General features: G+C 43.6%; 1 protein-coding gene across 12 annotated transcripts in view; it reads right to left on the reverse strand.

Annotated features, from left to right (window-relative positions):
- LOC140386919 (kinase suppressor of Ras 1-like) overlaps window positions 1-22179 on the reverse strand; it is a 242746-nt gene extending 220567 nt beyond the window's left edge. For 10 of the 12 annotated variants that reach the window (XM_072469801.1, XM_072469793.1, XM_072469790.1 and 7 more), the window contains exon 1: window positions 21608-22179. In XM_072469801.1, the coding sequence (XP_072325902.1) occupies window positions 21608-21880 (273 nt within the window). In that variant the 5' untranslated portion in view covers window positions 21881-22179. Of the gene's footprint in view, window positions 1-20699; window positions 20897-21607 lie in introns of those variants that run through there. The other 2 variants (XM_072469803.1, XM_072469802.1) reach the window with 1 other exon arrangement.
- Between the last annotated feature and the right edge of the window lie 415 nt (window positions 22180-22594).

Below are 22594 nucleotides of genomic sequence, written 5' to 3' on the forward strand. Positions count from 1 at the left end.
TGCTTCAGAATGTCACTTTGAATCCTGTAAATGACAACTGAATCCTGTAAATGACAACTGCCTAGAATTATTCTCACCCTCTTGGGGACTGAATTTTTTTTTCAGCATTTCTCCAAAACGTCAAGATCACCATCTTGTCACATGGAGAAACACCTGTTGCACTGCATGTTGTGGCTTTGTAACTTGAACTTTGAAGCTATCAGGGGTAAAATTCAGCTTGGGCCGGATCACAGAACAGGTAATATTACATCTGTTACCAGTTGAACGCCACAGTGAGTAGTCAGTTCCACTGAAATCAATATAAGGCAGGGCATGTAACAGGTAGATGTGATCCCTCCTGCTTTGTAACCCCTCCTGGGCTGAATTTATTCTCATTTGCTCCAAGAAGCTATATTTGCCTTCATTTGGAAATGCACTTCCTTCCCTCCATTAAAAAGGAAATGGACAGAGCGCAATGTTTCAGCTGAAGAGATTTGACCATTGTTTGAGCAGGGTTGAATTCCACAGTGAAGTTCCTTACACTATCATCTCATTTCTTGAAAAATATTTAATTCCGGGGTGGCATGGTGGTGCAGTGGTTAGCACTTGTGCCTCACGGCGCCGGGGACCTGTGTCACTGATCGTGTGGAGTTTGCACATTCTCCCCGTGCTTGCTTGGGTCTCACCGCCACAACCCAAAGACGTGCAGGGTAGGTGGATTGGCCATGTTAAATTGCCCCTTAATTGGAAAAGAAATAGAATTGGTTATTCCAAGTTTATTTTATTTTTTTAAATGTAATTCCCTCTTCAATTAGAGCAACATCTCCCATACTAACTAGCATTTTACTGCCTGACCAAGATGTTGTACCACCAAAATTATTCATTTCGTCTTTGCAGCATAATTTTTCAAAACATAATTGGCAATTTGCAGCTTGTATCCAACATCGTTTCAGCAGTCAGTGGGGAATTGCTTTTTCCACCGTATGCTACCAGATCGGCTCTTTTCTTTTTCAGATGAGTAACAGACACTGTATTCAGTATTTAAAAGCTGGTGTGTTAAAGACTCTTTTGTCCTCAGATAGATTTCGCTCCCGTGTTCTGAAACTCAGTTTTATTTCTCAAAGGGGAAAAAGAATTCAAAACAAAAAATGACTAAATTCCTTTCAGTAAAACAAAAATAGGTCTCCTAAACTTGGATGGAAAAAACATTCACTGACGTAACACTTTCAAATTGATTCAAACTAAAATACAAGTATTGAATAACTCATTTTAAAGCACTTCTGCATGTATTGTGTTCAGTTATCCCTTCTGCAACACAAGTAGCCCATTTTCCAAGGTATTGTAATACATGAATAGCCCATATCAAAAGATTTAGTGAAGCATGATTAAAGGAACGTAGGCTAACCAATGTACATTAACACTATTTTTGCAAGAAAGCAGTTGGGCTTTCATGGTGTCAATTGTCTACTGAAATAACTCAAATGAGCGGTTTGATTTTTTTTTAACCAATACAAACAGTGAATTCTTCAATATCATTTTAAAGAATGTTATCATTTAAAGCTTTCATTAAATCAATCCATTTGATATCCTTCATACAAGCAGCTCATGTCCATTAACTTACATTTAAAAACTCAGACTCTCAGTATATAAACTCAGGATATAAACTAAAACAAAGCTGTTGTCAGTGTGACGGAAATTGTAAAAATATATACATCAGTACTGTGTCAGATAAATAAAAATTAAAACTCATGTGCCTAATATGATTACTCATAATCTGTATGAAAAATGCAAGATATAATTCATATGTTTCTTTTAAATTTAGGGTTTATGTACTTCAAGATTCAGAAGTTACATAGCATTTAAAAAGTGAAGAGACAAATGCAGGTCTACAATGGGTACACTTAAATTTCCACTCATCATGCTGCTTTCTTTAACCTTAATAATTAAGCTTCCCCAACAACAGCAGGTCACAGCATATGACCAGAGGAGAATTGCATACTCAACATGAAAAGAGGGAAAACCAGCTGGGTTTCCTCCAGTTAGTCACAGTGACACAGAAGGTAGCCACGAAGATTACTGGACATAGCAATCTCGAAGGAGAGTAAGGGCTGGAAAATAACAAAGGGAGACAAGGGACTAAATCCTGCCTGATACACAAATCAGCCAGCCAAAACAGCAGGAAAGATTATGCCAATTCTCTGCCAATGTGATCATGCACAAACACAATGCTGTGGCAGTTCCTGTGAAAAAACATGCTGTTCTTTGTGAGTAGGCTGGGGTGCGAGATCAACTGCTTAACAGCACTCATCAAATTCAACAAACTGATACTGCATCCTAACCCACTCACAGAGCAATCCTGTTCAAGGGCAGGGTTTATTTGCTTTACTTTTGTGAGAAAGAGAATACTGGAATATCAGCCTTAAGTGCAAAACCACTTGAGAACAATTTGACAGACTAGAACAGCAGATGAGAAGTGCCTCAAACTGCTCTTTTCCTCAAAGTGATAATGAATCAATGAACTGTGGATGGGTTATATAGGCATTGGTCTCCTGGGTTATATAGGCATGTGGCACAATGGTTAGCACTGGGAATGTGGCGCTGAGGACCCGGGTTCAAATCCCGCACTGGGTCACTGTCCGTGTGGAGTTTGCGCATTCTTCCCATATCTGCGTGGGTTTCACCCCCACAACCCAAAAGATGTGCAGGTAGGTGGATTGGCCATGCTAAATTGCCCTTTAATTGGAGAAAAAATAATTGGGTACTCTAAAATTTAAAAAAATAAATTTTAAAAATATAGGCATTGGTCTTACATGTGTGAAACCGGTTTTCAAATTCAGCAAGACTGATAAAATAAAAGACATACCCGTGACTTGCAATGGATCCTTTGTGAAATACGATGCAGAGGACAGTTTGAAGTTTAAAGAGGAACAAGGACTGACCATTGACCATAGCTTTAATCATGGGCCACCAACTGGTATTACATTGGCAATTTCACTTGAAGTTGTGAGAAATGGAGAAGACTTGCATTGATGCAATTGGGATCATGTTCCCAAGGTTGGGGCATTGGCCTATTTCCAATCCAAATGTAACCATGCTACTTCTGACCCTGAGCACCTCGGAGCATAAAATTAAATAAGTGACCAAACATTTTAATCCAGCAGCCACCACAGTTAGTCAGCCTGTACATTACTGCCACAAGAGTGCATAAACCCCTGCAAAATCACCTAATATTCCCAAAGACAACAGCGTAGCATCCAACACAAACCACTTGCCCTCCAATTTATACCATCCAAATGTACAGGGTTTCAGGACAAGTGGGAATGGAAGATTCATTGTCCTGTAGACATTATGATTTGATCAAAAAAAATTTCAATTTCTCTTAATTAAAAGGGCACAAAAATTCCCTTTCTGAAAAGCACAATTAAACAACGTTGCTTTTTTCAAATATAGGCAAGGACCTAATTAGATGCTCTTATCCTTTCCTTCAGTTAAAGCTCAGTGACCTAGAAAACAAAGGTGTTAATCAACCTTTAAATGCTTCCAGAAGAAGTGATGAATTCTGTGACTCATGCCAACACCACCCAATTTTGTTCATCTTCTCACAGCAGGAACCATGCAAATTGGATTCAAGGCAAAATCTCTCGTCAAGACTTTAATATAACTTTATATCTGGGGAAGTTCTCGCACAACTGCGGCTTAAGGGCAAAATTCCAAGTGCCCAGCACAAGACTTCTCCCTTAATCAACTCCACCAAATAAATAAGTTAACTGGTCATTCATGGTCAAAATACAGGCTACTAAAAGATTAAGAGAAACTGCTGAACACACTGTATTCAACCAGCCTGCACTTGCAAAGCCAAAACAAATGTCTACTGTAAGATTTGATTCTATGATTGGGCAGAATGCATTAATAGCTACATGAACAACCAATTTAAGATAATCAGTCAAGCTCTTAACATGGCACATTTATGCTTGCTAGAAGCAACATACATTCATACGTGCAGAGACCCAACAAAAGGAATCTGTTCCAACTTTGAATGGCCTGGTGGCTTAAGGAGCCTATAGTTGCCCATTGCTTTCTCCCTGGTAATGCCTCAACTTGCCAACTAATCAATACCCTTTTCTATAGGATACATTTTGACTGTTTGAAATTTGGCATTCTTGCATTTGTCCTGATGAGTGCAAGATGAAAAACTTCAGCAACATATCTCTCTTTTCAGCAATATTCAGGAACTGCATTATATTACATTTCAGTGCAGAAACAGGCCATTCAGCCCAGCCAGTCCTTGATGTTTATTCTCAAAACTCTCCTCTCATTTCAGCTGCCTCATCTCGGTCTTAGCAGATTGTTCTATTTCCAAGCTCATTCGCAGTTTTCTCTGCTGGATTCTGGTATAAAGATGGGAACTGTTTGCATTCTCTTGTCTCATCAGTCCGCAAACCTTTGAAGCCCGAAGCGTTGGCTGCAGAGCCAGGCTGACGGATGACAGCTTCAAATCTTCAGACTTGCAAGATTTTCTTTATTTAAAAGGTGGCCATAAATTTTAATATTCTGCAGCATCTTGGTTAACACTTTTGTTCTGTTTTGGCAATTTTAGAGTGAAGATAGTGGCCTGAAGCTAACATTTCTGATTTACTAAACCTTTCATTCAAAGTACTGAATTTATTCCCAGTTTTCTCTTAATGCTCACATCCTACAACCTTGCCATGCCACTTTTCTGTCCTTTCTCCAAACCAGAGTCTCTCAGGCTCCACTTCTGGTACTGGACCATGTGGCTCTTCTTCCGATGCAAGACTAAAGTTTTAAACAAGCTGCAAGACCGAAGGCAACATCACTCCAAAGCTTAATCCTGCTCTCCTGTTCCCACTGGTGAATGCACTTCAGACGTTTGCTGCACAACAACAGTTCTGGAGGATTTTATAGCTAAAAGATGAACAATGGATATTTTACGAATGTAGAAATCAATGAGATTGCTGTGCAAATTCAGCTTTCGGTTATTACAAAATGTATCCTGTTCAGGCTAAAGGGAGAAAAAAGGAAGGCATAAAAATTGTAAAGCAAACCCTTGAAATGAGATTAGTGAATATGTTAAAATGTTCTCCAAACTCGGGGGGGCAGAATAGAATCAAATACACCATTGATTAGCTACATCAAGAATATAAGCTAGTTTTACACAAAAATATTAATTTGATACCAATTCTAATGGTCACGTTTGCACGATGACTCAGCAGATTTATATGGTAGTTAAATTTCCAGTAATTCACATTTGTAAGAGACATTTTCAGCCCATTATTCTCTCCAAGTCTTACTGCTTGAAGGTCTATCCAGATAACTATTATGTTTTTTTACCCCCAGTTGAAAAACCTCCACATACATTTATTTAATCACTTGAACTGCACAATTTGTTTTAATAAAGTAAACTGTTCCTTTAATTTATCTTCAGGCCCAAGTTAAGATTCCAAGATTTGATCATCTTGAGGTACAAGTCAGACTCGGGGGGTTTATAACTGAAGGCATAACCTATCTAAGAGAATAAATATCTGGGTATGATTACAAGTCAGTAAACTTATAACTTTTCAGACAACTTCGCTCTCCTTTCAAATGCTCACTTAAAAGAAAAAGTTTGTGTTTCTTTTTTAAATGTCCACGAATCACACCATCACATCCTACTCCTAACCTATGGTGAGCTGGGTTGCTTTTATTAATGGACATTTTTCTGCAGATAATTGTTCTCCACAGAGATATTTTATTCATTATTGGGATACGAGCGCCATTGTCAATGACAAATTTTGCCCTCCCTAATTGCTCTGAAAAGATAATGGTGAGCTATCTTTTGAACCACTGTGGTCCACAAATAGACCCACAGTGCTGATAGGGAGGCAGTTCCAGGCATTTGACCCAGCAATAGTGAAGGAACAGCAAATTCGCCATTGAACAAATGTGACGTAACTACTGCAGGATATATAGCCAATATTCTCAGACTTCTCAGAATGCCATGAAGCTAATCCATGGCCTGAATGAATTTTAATCCAAACCATGCCTTTTGTGGAATTTGTGGTCACACAATTGCTGCAATTAGCAGCTCTAAATTAATACAAAGAAATTCAGGAACTGTGAAGTACAGGATGCAGATCAAGAGGTCAACAGGAACAGTGAGCAGCACCCGACATGAGTTGCTTAACAACCACAAACAGCAAAAAACACCAATTTTGTTGCCCTCGACAAAGTTATTTTCAACTGGAACTTTAAAAAAGTAAAACACAAGTTAAGAAAATAAATAATTACTATGAGGTGATCTGTTATAATATGTTTACATAGTCATAACTGTCACATATCCTGCAATATGTAAATGGAGTCTGTGACACTCCATTATTGGTTACTCGCCACTACATAAAAATTAAAACGGAGAGCTTTTAGATGATCTTTCTGCAAAAGAACTTGATTTTTCACAGATCTAAAAGAAAGCACAAAATTATTCCTGGTGTATTAAGGCAGTGAGGGGATTTTAAAAAAACAGCTGAGGAAGGAGCAGTCCAAGTGGTCACATCTTGCAGGCAAAACACAAATACTGCATTTGAAATAGAGTTTGTCACCCAAATATATTGTTTTTGCACGCTATTGGTGCCAGGGAACATCTGCTATGAAGAGATAAACTGAAACGCCAGGAAGGAGGTCAAGCAATGGCAATGCTGCACTATGTCTGCATCCTGCCCCAGATACTTCTTTTTCCTCACTTCAAACAGGTCAGCATCCAGCAATCGCCCGAAATTAGGTTGCTCTGGAAAAATATATCTACACAGAACACTGGCAAGTCAATGTCTATGCTTCTATTTATTCTTAAAGATCAGTATTTATTCATATTTCTAGTTAACTCTGCTTATTAAACATAGCAAGCCAAGGTATTTTATCTCTTTGACACGTTGCATTAGCCACTCCCACATAAACAAATTGCCCAAACCTATTGTACAGATTCAGATAAAGTTGCACAAATGCTAGAAAATGTTGGAAGGGAATCAATTAAAACTTAATATACAGCCTCTTATCTCTGAAAGATCTATCTCTATACAAATATTCATATAGCACTTAAAGTGTGAAGTGTTTTACATCAGAAATATAATGATCCAGCTTTAACTAGTTTCCTAGCAAAAAAATAAAAACTCGGAAACGGGGTGGGTTTTTCCCCAATCCCCCAAACTTTAATGTAATTCTATTTCAATTATTTTAATTGCCAGTCAAGGTCATCACTAGTCATGCACATCTGCAAAAATCAAAATTTCTAGAAAAGAATCACAATCAAAAAGTAATTGGTCAGCTCCAAAATCTTCTGAACAAAGCTCTCTCCTGGTCTACAAGGAATCTATTGCATTTTATTTTTTCGCGGTGCTTCAAATTCTGTACCCAAGACTCCAATTAAGATTCCATGTGCACTACCACAGCATTCACCAGTTTGACACCATCGGGTTTCTGTCCAATAAGAAATGATTCAATCCAAAGGAGACCAAACCACCCGAATCATCAATATTCTATGCCAGAGTAAGGACAGCTTTAATTTCAACAACTCTCCACACATTAAAATCCTACGAGATGTCTGTAAAACAGCATCGTCTTTGGACCAAGTTTTGAGTCCATTTTCATAGAGAGAATATACATTCATATTCAGAGGAATTGAAGGACTAAAAAAAAAACATAAAGAGGAAGAGGTTGGTGGTGTTAAAATTCAGCTATGATTGGTATCCACTGAATGCCACCTCAGCCACAGTATGGATTTATCGTTAATGTAGTAGTATGCTTGGTAAAGTCCTGGGTCTTGGAGGCCAAAGTCCCTGGTTCCATTTAAAAAGGGCAAAGAGACTAACCTGGGTAACTATCATCCAGTTAGTCTGACATCTATCGTATAAAACATTTTTAAGAGTCTTTAATTTAAAATTCCACTTATTCTGAAAGACAAAGTTAGAAACATCTCCCAAAGGTTTCAAAGGAACAATCTCCCTTGTCAAAACTCACAGGTTTGATGCTTTCCAGACTGCCAAAGTAAAACATATTGGGTGTGATTCAACTAATTGGGAACAAAGTCCTATAGCGAGCATGTTTAGCCGTGTGTAATGCGGTGCTCACAGTTACTCGCACTGTGCAAGGGCCTCAGTGGTGAACACGCAGCCAGGGCCTCACACAGCCCAATTTTGTACACAGTGGAGCTCCACTCGCAGGAACTCCCCTGTGTACCGAGAGATCGGGGCGCCATTTTTAAATGGCGGCACGATCTCAAGAGACATCCGACGCCACTCCCTCAGCCTGAACGCACTATGGGAGGATCCCGGCGCCCCCCTCCCCACAACACCCATGCAGGGCACCCCCGGCCCGATCGTGCGTGCACAAAATGCCAGCTTGGCATCTTGGGTCATGCCAAACTGCACCCTGGCTGTGCCACCTGGTCACATTGGCAATGTCAGGCTGGCACCCAGATGTCACTGCCAGGGTGAAAGGCTGGCACTGCCAAGGGCCCAGGTGGCACCAATAGTGTCAGGGCCATATAGCTGGGGTTCTCCGATCATCTGGGAGACCCCCACAAGTGCCAATTTTCTGGTCCCCACTTGTGGAGACCAGTACCAAACGGCGCTCACCCGAGGTCTCAAGAGGCAAAGGGGGTGAATCCCAAAGCTTCAGGTACCTCTGGAATCTGCATATTAGAGTGACTAGTTGTCACGCTTTAATATGCAGATTTGCTCAAAAGTAATTCCATCCACAACAGGTGGAATTTACATCGCAACGTCTTGCGAGATCGTGTTGGATCTCGCACGGCTTTGCAAGCTGGGTAGATCGGGGGAGCAGGATCTCTCGGCTTCAATCAGCCCATGCTGCGCCATCGTGAGCTGTTTTTCGGGCACAGCGTGACCATTGGATCATGTCCATTGGCTGCTGGAAATTTTACATAGAAACAGAAAATGCGCAGAGAATTTGAGAGATTGTGGACTTCCAGGTTTACTCGCCAAGTCAAAAGCTGTAATATTCAAGATTGTACTGGATAGGTGAATGAAAGAAAAGGGTAAAAGTGGTCTTAACCAGGGCAGATCACTATAATCAGGATAATGGTCGCATGGAAGGCAATTGCAGACACAAGACTCGCTAAGCCGTGTTGCTTCGGTGTTGCAACTTCCATGCACTGGAATCCCTGGCCTTTGCTGAATTAGTTTATCTCCGCCCAGTGGTAGTGCTGCAACTGGTCTCAGTGCCATGCCCCCAAAGATTAACTACACAGTGGTCAATCCAGTTATCCAGTGACCCTTGGGAAATACACGGACATATGTTAGGTTCAACAATCCTGCCCTGCACCAAATATGCCACCAATATTCACCATTAAGACTCACCTGGGAACTTAGATCTAGTTAGCAGGACCTGTGAAACAGTATCCCAATAAATCAGTACTTTCAAAAGAGGGGCGAGAACTGAAAAGAAAAAGGGGATTCAATGGAACAGGAGTAGACCATATAGAACCTGGAGTCTGCTCCTCTATTCAATACTATGACGGTTAATTGGCATCTTAATTCCACCTTATTCCCATATTTTTCTTCTTTTTAAATTTAGAGTACCCAATTCATTTCTTCCAATTAAGGGACAATTTAACGTGGCCAATCGCACAGTGAGGTAGCTGTGCTAACCACTGCACCACCATGCTGCCCTTATTCCCATATTAACAAAAATCTTACATCTCCCTGATCCCATATTATCTTCCTGGGGATGCCAGGCATCCTATCCTTTCACTCTGCCGCGAATACTAATGCAAAGTATATTAAACATATTTTCAAGGAACCAACCTTGTCCCTCATTCCTAATAATATCTTGATATCCCTTGCAAGTTATCTTTCAAACTCCTTTTCTAGCTGTTTGTCATTTAGAGTCTCTCTCATCCAACTGAAGTCAGCCTTACTTCAATCTAGGATCTTAGTAGCGGTCGTGTCTTTTTCCCTTTCAAACATTATGTTCAACTTGACGATATTAGGATCACTATCATATCAATGTTCATACTCCATTAGGATTGAGTAATGAATCAGATTTAGTCAGCAACCTAATATGATATGCATCTTTGATGGTTCTAGGGCATATTGCTGATGAAAACAGTCCCGGACAGCCTCAGGAAATTCACTGCCTTTCTGACATGTGCGAGACTTCTCATCCCAAAACTATACGAAAGTTAAAAGCCCCAATTGAAACCACTTTGCTACACATAGTTGTTGAATCTCTACATTCATACAAATTACCACTTCACAGCTGCTATCTGGGAGGTAGACACAGCTCACTATAGTTCCAAATCCTTTTCTACATAATTCTATCCACAAGGTTTCTACTGTGTGTTTCCCTCTGGTTCCTAATCTCGTTGCACTTTGCGCATCTCAGTTTTTGAGCGACTTTTCTGATCAGCCATGATCATATTGAATGGTGGTGCAGGCTCGAAGGGCCGAAAGACCTACTCCTGCACCTATTTTCAATGTTTCTATGGTTCTTTGTAACCTCTTTTATTGAAGTGATTTCATCTTTAATCACTAAGACCCCAATTCCCCCTCTACCATTTTCTTCACCTTGCCTGTTGACCGTACAACCTGGTATATTTTGTTTTCAGTCCAGGTCATCTTGCAACCTCAGTAGTAGTTAAATTTGTGCCTGCAATTTATTCAGCGTGTGCCTTACAATCCATGTGATTGCACAAAGAATGTTGGGCCACATTCCCTAACTTGTTCTTATTCATACATTTTAGATTTCTCTCCCCTGTTTTAATTATTTTCCATCATCCAGTACAGGCATGAAGATACTACACATCATATTTTTTAAATGGGCACAACAGCTTTTAAGATGGCTGGCAACATAACCGGTGACCTTAGCAATATCAGCTCCAGAAGACCCGAAACTCAAACAAATACCTAATTAAATTATGGACCAATACAGCCATATCACAATCCACAAGTCCCTTTAGCAATGATCTGTCAACAGATATCACTTATCACCTGACTCATCCTTGTACTTGACCCTAGGCCACAGAGACATCAAGAATATATTTTCCTTCTCTGAAAGGCATTCAAAGAGGTTATTTTAATTAAATGGGGTCATTCAACTACAAAACCACAACTGCCTCAAAACGTGAAAGGCTACTGGGTGTATCAGCTCAACACATCACCTTTATGGAAGGACAACTTTGGACTCGTCACAGGTCACATGGTTAAGTCAGCCATTTTTGTTACCTGTTCTTTTAAAAACAGAAGCTATTCAAATCAGAAACATCATGACAGGGATCAACCGAAAAGCCATCAAACCAGCTGCAAGGCAACCATGCAGCCAAGGTAAATCAACTTTACCTTGAAAGTGGGAGGAGAATTCTTCCCCAACCCGTTCCATCTTCAAGTTCAACCATCCGCCGACTACCTGGCAACTGAAATACAAGTAGCCCCACAGATAATTATTTTTTTTTTTAAATTTAGATTACCCAATTATTTTTTCCAATTTAGTGTGGACAATCCACCTACCCTGCACATCTTTGGGTTGTGGGGGTGAAACCAACGCAAACATGGGGAGAATGTGCAAACTCCACATGGACAGTGACCCAGAGCCGGGATCGAACCTGGGATCGCAGCGCCGTGAGGCAGCTGTGCTAACCACTGGGCCATGTGCTGCCCGCCCCAAAGATTATTGATAAGTATTTAGAAGACCTCCACTCCAGCTAAAGCATCAATTCTTCTAAGAAACGACAAACATGCCATGATAGAGACCAAAATAATACTAGATAGTAACTGTAGAGATTTCATCTGTATCTAACCTGTGTGTATGATAATGCATGCGAGATGTCACAGATAAACCTCTTGGGCAAGTGTTTGATAATTAAATGATAATCCTCCTTTTTAATTCACAATAGCGGGCTGGCGGAATATTTTTATTTTGTTCTATCAGTCATTTGGGAATCACTGGCTAGGCCAGAATTTATCACCCATTCCTAATTCACCTGGAGATGGTAATGACGAGTCACCTTCTTAAATCACTGCAGTCGGTGGTGTAGGTACACCCACCGTGCCATTAGGAAGGGAGCTCCAGCATCCTGACCCAGCAACAGTGAAGGAACAGCGCTATAGTTCCTGGTCAAATTGGTGTGTGCTTTGGAGGGGAACTTCCCATGTGTTCCCATGCATCTGATGCTATTGTCCTTCTAGGTGGTAACAGGCACGGATATGGAAGGTGCTGCAGAAGGAGCCTTGGCAAGTTCCTGCAGCGCATCTTGTAGCTGGTACACACTGCTGTCATCGTGCATCAGTGGTGAATGGGGTACCAATCAAGTGGGCTATTTTTTCCTGGACGGTGTCGAGTTTCTTAGGAACATTATTGGAGCTGCACTCATCCAGGCAAGTAAAGAGTATTTCATCACATTCGTGACTTGTGCCTTGTAGATGGTGGACAGGCTTTGGGGAGCCAGGTGGTGAGTTACGCACTGAAGAATTCCCAACCTGTAGCCACAGTATTTATACAGCTCATCCAGTTTCTGGTCAATGGTAACTCCCAGGATGTTGATTGTGGGGGGACTCAGCTCTGGTAATAAATACCATTGAATGTCATGGGGAGGTGGTTGGATTATTTCTTGGAGATGGGTCATTGCCTGGTACAAATGTTACTTGCCATTGACCAGAATGTTGCCCAGGTCTTGCTTCATATGGGCACAAACTGCTTTATATTGGGACAAACCAATTGAAGTGTACGAAAACATACTAACCTCACACAGAAAAACACTGACCACAGACAATAAGAACGCACAAACACTGTCCGTAACACATCTTTTTTTTGTTTTCTTTCATCTGGGATGCCTAAAGCTTAATTTCCAGCACAAAATGATGGAAGAGGTAGGCGAGTGAAAGTACACGCATCATCAGTTCACATTGCTGATCAGCGCCAAAGAACAAGCATGCTGCCACACGCTTTACTTAGCAGCCTCTCAGAAGATGAAAGATCAAAATAAAAATAAACATCTTTCTACATACTTAACAGCAGTATGGTGTAACAATTCTCCGTAGGACCATGTAAGAAACAATTTGCATCTTGTATTTAATGTATTAAATTATCCTAATGTGCTTTAAACAAGCAGTCGCAAATAAAATCAGCCAGCAAGCCACAGAAGAGGATGTTAGGCCAGACAACCAAAAATACTCAAAGAGGTAGGTTTTAAAAAAGAGGATCTTAAAAAGGAAGAAAACTAGGTAGAGAATTGGGACAGAAACAGGAAAGAAATCATACTCCTAAGACGACAATAATGCATTAAGTTTGTTTTTACTGCTTCCCTTCCTACTCCCTTAAGGTCGTCCTTCGGTCTGCAGCACATTTCCTTGTTCAGCAGATGAATGGGTCACATGCTCCTTCATGATTAATTTCCATCTTTTGCTGCCTTCCATTTTACAACTTGTATCACCCAACCCTACCCATTAAAAGTCACTATCCAGCTAAATTTGGTAAATGGCCACTTTACAGGCCTCTATCCACACTAAGCTCGCCACTGAGAAAAGATCATCAATTTATTTCTCCTCCTTTACTCAATTCTGTGTTCAGCACTGTAATCCCCACAAAGCCCAATCAAGATAGGAATGGAACAGGACTGATGCAGAATTATTTTCTTGCCCTTTTCACCCTCTTATCGCCTCCACCCAACTGAAACCATGCAAGCGCACCCCTGTTACCGAAAATCATAGAAGGAATAAAAACAGAAATTGCTGGAAACGACCACAAAGTCCATTAAGGAAAATCCTTTAACAGAATCACTACTCGTTTTAAAATGCCAGATGCTAAAAACATGTTGCTTATGTCCAGTATTTTCTGATTTCACTGCAGATTTCCAGCACCAAGTTTTCTTTTATTTCCTGTTTCGTGCACTTGTTTGACATGACAGATAAGGAAAAAGAAACTCAAGTATACAAGAGATTGACAGCAAAAAGACTGGAATCAAAGTCTGACTATTTACGACAAGGGCTTGCATGGATTTTAAATTTCCTTGAATCCAATTATCTACAAACTAGTTGACCATCACTGGCATTGCTCAACTGTGATCAGACGCACAGTTGTAACGAATGGCAACTTGTCTGGTCCTTCCCATAAAACCACTGTTCAAATATTGCCACAAACACAGAAAATACTGGACAATCTCAGCAGGTCTGACAACATCTGTGGAGAGAAAAGGGAGCTAACGTTTCGAATCTGGATGTCTCTTTGTTCAAATATTGCCTGTGGGGAAATAATCCAAATCGATCCTAAAGTCCATTAAAAGTCAGCTTTATTGTTCAAACTTTCTCTAGATTGGAGCTACTGGTCTCCTTTTCTGGAAGCCCAACCACCTTACCAGATATCAAAATAAAAATGTAACTTGGCTTGATTTTGTACATTTCAAAACAAAAATCAAACCTGGTTTGATAAGTTTTTTTATATACAATATGCAACATCGGAAATATATCCGACATTCTCAAAACAAGCATACATGTTGGAGGGAATAAACAAACTGAGTCTTGTGAGACCGTACAATATATTAAACAAGTACATAGATAGGTGCAGCACCAGGATTGTTCCCAAATCATATTTTTGCGGTTTCAACTCTTAACATTCGACTCCACGTCAACCTATGTCCAGGTTAGCTTCATAGATAAAACAAAAAGAGAGGATGTCAATTTCCTCAATCTAATTTTTTTAAATTATAAATTTAGAGTACCCAATTCATTTTTTCCAATTAAGGGGCAATTTAGTGTGGCCAATCCACTTACCCTGCACATTTTTGGGTTGTGGGGGCGAAACCCACACAAACACGGGAAGAATGTGCAAACTCCAGACGGACAGTGACCCAGGGCCAGGATCGAACATGGGACCTCAGCGCCATGAGGCAGCAGGGCTAAACCACTGCGCCACCATGCTGCCTCCTCAATCTTTAATAAAGGTCATCTGCAATCATGACTTTTCACGAAGCGGTTCAATATTCATTATGCAAATTACTCTCCTGCCCTCATAAGCTGCTCCAGATAAATATGCATGGTTCAAAAAAACCAACATGTTGGTTTAAAGTGAGGAGACATTCCTTTAATGGGAAAATATATATATATTTTTTAATTGCTTACAAACCAATGTGAATGCCTAACTAATTAAGTAAAAAGCATACTCTTCGAAACTGTGAGCAACTACACCAATGGGACATAGGTGGTCATTTCTAAAACACTATGAAATTTATTGAAAGCCTTAAGCAACCCAGGTCTCTCCCCCCCCCCCCCCTCCAATGAGTATATAAACTATATTCATAAATTTATCTTCAGGCTAACTAGCAACTAGTGCTGTTTGGGTTACTTTCTCTAATTCAAATGTCACTGGATTGATAAAGTAGCTTTTCAACCCAAATGGGGGTTGATGTGTTTTTCTACAGTTTTAGCACAAAAACTAGAAAATGCCAACACATTCACTTGAAAAGGTGACAATTACAATACCCCATATAACAGCATCATTAATTAAAAGGCAGTACTGCCACTATCTGCAAATAGGAAAATAAATGAGCCATGATAATGCAGATCATGACTTCCCCTTTGCTCCTGCCACAATATTTATTTCCTTCTGCTCCCCTTATAAAGAACCTCTTGGACGTGAACAAGTGATTTGGGTTGACCGAACCTCCAACCAAGTGGAGGAAAGTATTTTTCTTCTTTGAGTATTTCCCTCAGTTGATGGCATGAACATTCGCAATGTGGCAGGTGTTCATGCTAAAAAGGGACAGATACATGCAGTAGCTCAATTTTACAATATCTGTGCATGTCAAATTTCTATACACAAACTTTATACTCAAATCCCTCCATGGTCTTGTCCCTCCCCATCTCTTTAACTGCCTACAGGCCAGCACTGCGAGATCTCTTTTTCAACACTCCTGCACCAACGCAGCTGTGTCTTTAGCTGCCTAAGCCCAAAGTTCTGGAATTCCTTGCCGAAGCCTGTCCTCCTTTAAGACAATCGTTAAAAGTTTCCCCTTTGGCTAAACTTTGTTACCCATTCCAATATATCCTTCGAAGGTTCGGTGTCAATTTTTTAAATAATATTTCTCTGAAGTGCTTTGGGTCACTTTACTACATTAAAGACACCACATAAATGCAAATTTCAGTTGCTAAACTCCTTTGTATTAACACAAGATAAAGATGGGGGGGTGGGGGCGATTCAATGCAAACGAAACAGAATGCTGTTTCGGTGACATTTCCTGGTGCTTGCAACACCAAGAACTGCTCCGCTATTAAAAGGGCCTCTGCGAAGAACGCCCTACCAAGGCCACAATTCGGCTCATTTCCTGCACTAACCAGCTCAGCTCGCCAGTGCGGGAAGAGATCAGAGCGCCATTTAAAAATGGCACCCCAATTCTAGAACTCCCACCGTGGCCTTCAACCCCCCACAACGTCCCAATTCATCAATTAGGGGTCCTCGAGACCCCCGCATCTCACAAGGGCAGAGCACCCCCAGGCCCGATCCTGGCGCGAGCAAGATGCCACCTGGGCACTCCAGTGGCAACAGGAGTGCTAGGGTGCCATCCTGCTTAGAGCCCAACCACCTGGGGGCCCCCCGATTGCCTGGGAGACCCCCACCACCACCCGGAGGCCTCCAATTGCCTGGAAGACCCCCCCCCTCTCCAAGTGGCGGTGCACCTGGCCCACGCTTGGGTCTCAGAGGCGAGGTCATTAGGTCCCGCACCTTGGATACCTCCGCCTTGAACATATTTAAGTGAGCTTAACTGCACACTTAAATATGCAAATCTGCTACCCATTGTGTGCAGGATCCATATCGTGATGCCTCACAAGATCGCGTTAGATCTCATGAGGCATGACAAGCATCGTAAATCTCGTAAGAGGCCTCTCGCGAGATTTACCAGCTTGCCGGGTCGGGTGCAACAAGCCTGTCAGTTTACACCCAGGGTCTCCAATCTGCACTGGGATAGAGCACTAACCATAGTAACAGATTTCATGAACTATTCCCTCAGGCTATTTATTTGTCTCAATTGTGTTGATGCACAAGGACAGATCAAAGGAGATCATGTCTTACAAAGTTGATTACATTTTTTGAGGTGGTGACCAGGTATGTAGATGAGGGCAGTGCAGTTGATGTAGTCTATATGGACTTCAGGGGCGTCATTCTCCGACCCCCCGCCGGGTCGGAGAATGGCCGTTGGCCGCCGTGAATCCCGCCCCCGCCAAAGTCTCCGGTACCGGAGATTGGGCGGGGGCGGGAATCGGGCCGCGCCGGTTGGCGGGACCCCCCGCTCAATTCTCCAGCCCGGTTGGGCCGAAGTCCCGCCCAGAAATTACCTGTCCCGCCGGCGTAAATCAAACCTGGTATTTACCGGCGGGATCAGGCGGCGTGGGCGGGCTCCGGGGTCCTGGGGGGGGGGGCGCGGGGCGATCTGACCCCGGGGAGTGCCCCCACGGTGGCCTGGCCCGCGATCGGGGCCCACCGATCCGCGGGCGGGCCTGTGCCGTGGGGGCACTCTTTCCCTTCCGCCTCCGCCACGGCCTCCACCATGGCGGAGGCGGAAGAGACTCTCCCCACTGCGCATGCGCCGGGAAACTGTCGGCGGCCGCTGACGCTCCCGCGCATGCGCCGGGAAACTGTCGGCGGCCGCTGACGCTCCCGCGCATGCGCCAGGAAACTGTCGGCGGCCGCTGACGCTCCCGCGCATGCGCCGGGAAACTGTCGGCGGCCGCTGACGCTCCCGCGCATGCGCTGCATTTCCGCGCCAGCTGGCGGGGCAACAAACACCATTTCCGCCAGCTGGTGGGGCGGAAATCCCTCCGGTGTCGGCCTAGCCCCTCAATGTTGGGGCTAGGCCGCCAAAGATGCGGAGCATTCCGCACCTTTGGGCCGGCGCGATGCCAGTCTGATTGGCGCCATTTTTGGCACCAGTCGGCGGACATCGCGCCGTTGGTGGTGAATTTCGCCCCAGGCTTTTGACAAGGTCTCGCATGGAAAGCTGGTCAAGATGATAAGAGCCCATGGGATGTTTTCCAATTAAGGGGCAATTTAGCCATTTCACCTACCCTGCACATCTTTTGGGTTGTGGGGGCAAAACCCACGCAAACACGGGGAGAACGTGCAAAGTCCACACAAACTGTGCCCCAGAGCCGGGATCGAACCTGGGACCTCGGCGCCGTGAGGCAGCAGCACTAACCACTGCGCCACTGTGCTGCCCAAATTGAATCCAACATTGGCTTAGTGATAGGTGATGGTCAAAGGTTTCTTTTGTGACTGGAAGCCTGTTTCCAGTGGGGTTCCTTAAGAATTGGTGCTGGGTCCCTTGCTGTTTGCAATGTACGTTAATGATCGGGATGTGAATGTAGGAGGGATGATCAGTAAGTTGGCAGATGACAAAAATTGGTGGTGTATTAAATAGGGAGGCCTTACATTACAGGATGATCTAGAGATGGGCTGGTTAGATGGGCAGAATAGTAGCAAATAGAATTTAACCCTGAAAAGCTTGCGGTAGTGCATTTTAGGAGGACTAACAAGGCAAGGGAATATACACTGAATAGTAGAACCTCAGGAAGTACAGAAGATCAGAGGGATCTTAGTGTGCATGTCCACATATCACTGAATTCAGCGGGCAGATAGATACGGTGGTTAAGAATGGGATACTTGTCTTTAATGACTGAGGCATAGAATATAAGAGGAGGGAGGTTATGATGGAGCTGTATAAAACGTTGGCTAGGCCACAGCGGGAATGCTGTGTGCAGTGCTGGTTGTCACACTATAGGAAGAGAGTGCACTAGAGGGTGTAGAGGAGATTCACCAGGACTGAGCTGGAGTTTTTCAGCTCAAGAGAGACTGAATAGGCTGGGGTTGTTTTCCTTGGATCAGAGAAGGTGGAGTAGTGACTTGATTGAGGTGTATATGATTATGAGGGGGATAGACATGATGGAAAGGAAGGAACGTTCCACCTTAGTGGAGGGGTCAATAACCAGGGGCATAGTTTTAAGGCAAGGACATTTAGAGGGGATGTGAGGAAAAAAGTTTTCACCCAGAAGGTGGTGGGAATCTGGAATACTGCCCGAAAGGGTGGTAGAGGCAGGAACCTTACCAACATTTAAGAAGCATTTAGACGAGTACTTGAAATGCCACGGCATACAAGGCACAGGACAATTGCTGGAAAATGGGATTAAAGTGCATAGGTGCTTGAAGGCCAGCGTGAACACGATGAGCCTCTCTCCATGCTGTAAACTTTTATGACTATCACTCCAAAATTAGACATGAGCTGTCCTCTGGTGTGCAATGTGTGCTGAAATCGGTGTTGTTTAAAACAAACAAAATCCAACACTGTTACATTACTATTCATTCCAAATCATGTGAGAAATGTACAATGTTTTTATATATATTTCATTTGCACAGGCAAAGAAAGCTGAGGATTAGTTGCCGACAACATCCTGTACAGCTTGAACAGCCCATCCATTCCCTGCTCATTACTGTACTTAGTGAAATGAAAATCGCTTCTTGTCACAAGTAGGCTTCAAATGAAGTTACTGTGAAAAGCCCCTAGTCGCCACATTCTAGCGCCTGTCCGGAGAGGCTGGTACGGGAATTGAACCGTGCTGCTGGCTTGCCTTGGTCTGCTTTAAAAGCCAGCTATTTAGCCCAGTGTGCTAAGCCAGCCCCTGTAGGCAAATATGTACACAGTGCGAGCCAAACCTACACTAGAAAGTTAAATCAATTTAACACTGAAAGCAAGGCACCATATCCTCCCCAACATAACTAAACCCAGAGGATGCAACCTCTTAGCCCTTGGCCTTCAATCTGCAACATATCTTTTGTAAAGATGGTGTTGGAGAGGTGACTGTCAGCAAAGTAGTTTCCGAAGAACAGATCAAATATATAAATACTATAAGCAACGAATGTTTCAACAACGTTTTCAATCACGTAAATGGCAAATCAGTTCTGTCTTTGCAGGATAGTGACATTCTTATCACGTTGTTCATTAAATGAGGAGGAGTTGTTCTGCTCTATTTTTAGCAGCAGCCGCAACACTATACAACAACACTACAACCGTGGAGACTACTATTACTTCATCCTCCAATAACGCATCAAGGCTTTTCATACTGCCGCCACCCAACACACCCACAAAAAAAAAAAGAGATCATGGACTTGCATTATCCCAACACGGGACCAACCACCACCACAAGCGCTTGGCTGTCGGCTCCATAGCCAGTCCGAGATTCGTTAACGCTTCAGGTACCCCCCACCCCCACCCAATACCTCCCAAAGTCGCTGCGAAGCTCAGGCCCATGCCCCACCTTTCTCACCCCCACCGAAGTGACCTCCTTTCCGATAGATACAGGGGAGGGAGAAGAACGGCTCCTTTCGTCAGGGAGAAGGGAAGGGAAGGTTATGCTGATCTCACCCTGGCAGCTGGCGTCTGCTCAACACCCTCCAGGGGCCTAGGGCTGGCACCGAATCTTGGGGGGGGGGGATAGAAAATCAGCAACCGCGGGGAGCGAAAATCGGGCAGCGAATTGGGAAAATTACCCCACTCCCCCCCACCCCATTTAGTTTTAAGCACGACTCAAACGTTTTGGACATGTTTCAGCATTTCCAAAGGCGAGTCCTGACAGCGGCTGGCTTACCCGGGGTGGCTCGACAGCAACAGGACAAAAAAGTGCTGACACACTTTTTTAAAATATATATATATATATATATATAGGGACACTCACAGTTCAACCAGCTCCGAGCTGGGAATCCTCACGGCCTGGCACACAAGTCCTTAAGAAGACAAAAGTCACTCTTGCAGCCAAAGCTGCCGAAAGAAAAGGCAACCGTTCAGCAGCGTGTAGTGTGTGTGTGTGTTGGTTTGGGGGAATCGAGGGCTAACGTCAGCTGTCGGCTTTCATCTCCACACACACACAAACAGCCAAGACTGCTAATCGCGAGCAAACTGCGAATTAACACACATTAACCCTTCCCAGGCTGGGTAGGAGGGGGGAGTAGGGGACCACCACCTCCCACCCCACCAGCTTCGTTTCGTTTTCCACGCACACCAAAGACATTTTTTAAAAAAATAATGCACGATTAAAAAAAAATAATAATAATGCACACTCACCAACACAAAATAAGGCTGCAAAACCACAGGAGGTAAGTAGTCGACTGAATAAAAAGGGAGGGCATTTATTTCAGTTGAAATTTCCTACCTCAGTTGCAATGTGTGCGTATTTTATTTCAGTCTCAGTAAGAGCAGCAAGTTGGAGATCAGATAAGAAACGGGTACCTTGCCTATCTGTCCAACGCAGCCGGCAGGCACATTGCTCTCACAGTAACACTGAGTTTGCATGGAACATACAGGTGCAACATATCTGGATTATCACTAATGAGTAAATCCTCTTCTAAACACATTAGAAAAACAGACGGTACGGGTTTAAATCTACAAACTACTGTTGAAGACTCTTCCGAAGGCTTCATTTCCCCTTTTGCAGCCAGTGCATGGGGGGGGGGGGATGAGGGTCATCTCCCAATTTTCTTCTTGTCCTCACTCGCTCCTCTTTGCACATCAAGTTAAAAGGGGTTTTGGGGCGGGGGGGGGGGTTGCATTCATCTCCCAAATAGCATAAGGGATGCGGGTTTTTACCTCCAGCATCCGGATCTCCTGCTGTGTCAGGTCGTTGGAAGCGGCGCATTTGGTCCTGAGCCCCTCCAGGCTGGAGATGCTGATGTCGATCATGTTCTGGTTCAGGTCGCACTGGCGTAGGGCCTTCCCCAAACCCAGCTCCCCTTCCTCCTCCTCCTCCTCTTCTTCTTCCTCCTCCTCCTCTTCTCCCTCACTCCCTTCTCCTCCAGCCACCTCAGCCTCCTTTATCTTATTACTCTGACTGGGATGACCCTTGTTGTTCTCTTCAGCCATTCCTAAACATTCGGCCTACTTTGTTTCCCTCCCCCCATTCAATTCAACTCAACGTGCACCAAACTGAAAAGTTTTCCTCACACAGAAAGCATTAACCTGCAGATTTAAAAATATATATATATAATAAATGGGTATGGTTTTTTTTTGTTGCAAAATTTCTTGTGCAAAAATAAGAATGCAGGTGTTAAGTTTGTAAATGTTCCTGTCCTGTCTAGCAGCAGCGCATCTGAAGTTCTAATCTCTCCGCTCAATGCTCTGGGATCAGCTCCGTTTATTTTCCTCTTCTTCTTCCCCTTCGGGAGGGGAGTGGTGGGGAGGGGAGGGCAGAGCCGTTGCTAGGGCCGCACGCGCCGCCTGCTGGGACTTGCAGTCACGCCCCGCCTCGCGCTCGCTGGGCGGACGGGCGGGAAGCCGACTACAGCTCCCGCCAGGCGCCGCGCGCGCTGTCGTCGCCGCCGCCTTCTGGGACTTGTAGTCAGGGCCCACTCTTATCTTTCCCCCCCCCCCCCGCCCCTCCCGTTCGCGCGCGCCTCAGGCGACTACAAGTCCCACAAGGCACCGCTCCCATCTCCCTTCCTCCACCGCCCAAGTGTCTCTCATCTCTCCCACAGGCGAACATGAATCCCCACTCCCCCTTACTGGCAAATTCTCTAAATATCATAGATCCCTCTTAGTCCCGGATCTCTTTAAAAGGTCAAGCTTACAGTGTGCCCC

This window comes from Scyliorhinus torazame, chromosome 12 (assembly GCF_047496885.1).
Source record: "Scyliorhinus torazame isolate Kashiwa2021f chromosome 12, sScyTor2.1, whole genome shotgun sequence".
Taxonomy (NCBI): Eukaryota; Metazoa; Chordata; class Chondrichthyes; order Carcharhiniformes; family Scyliorhinidae; genus Scyliorhinus; species Scyliorhinus torazame.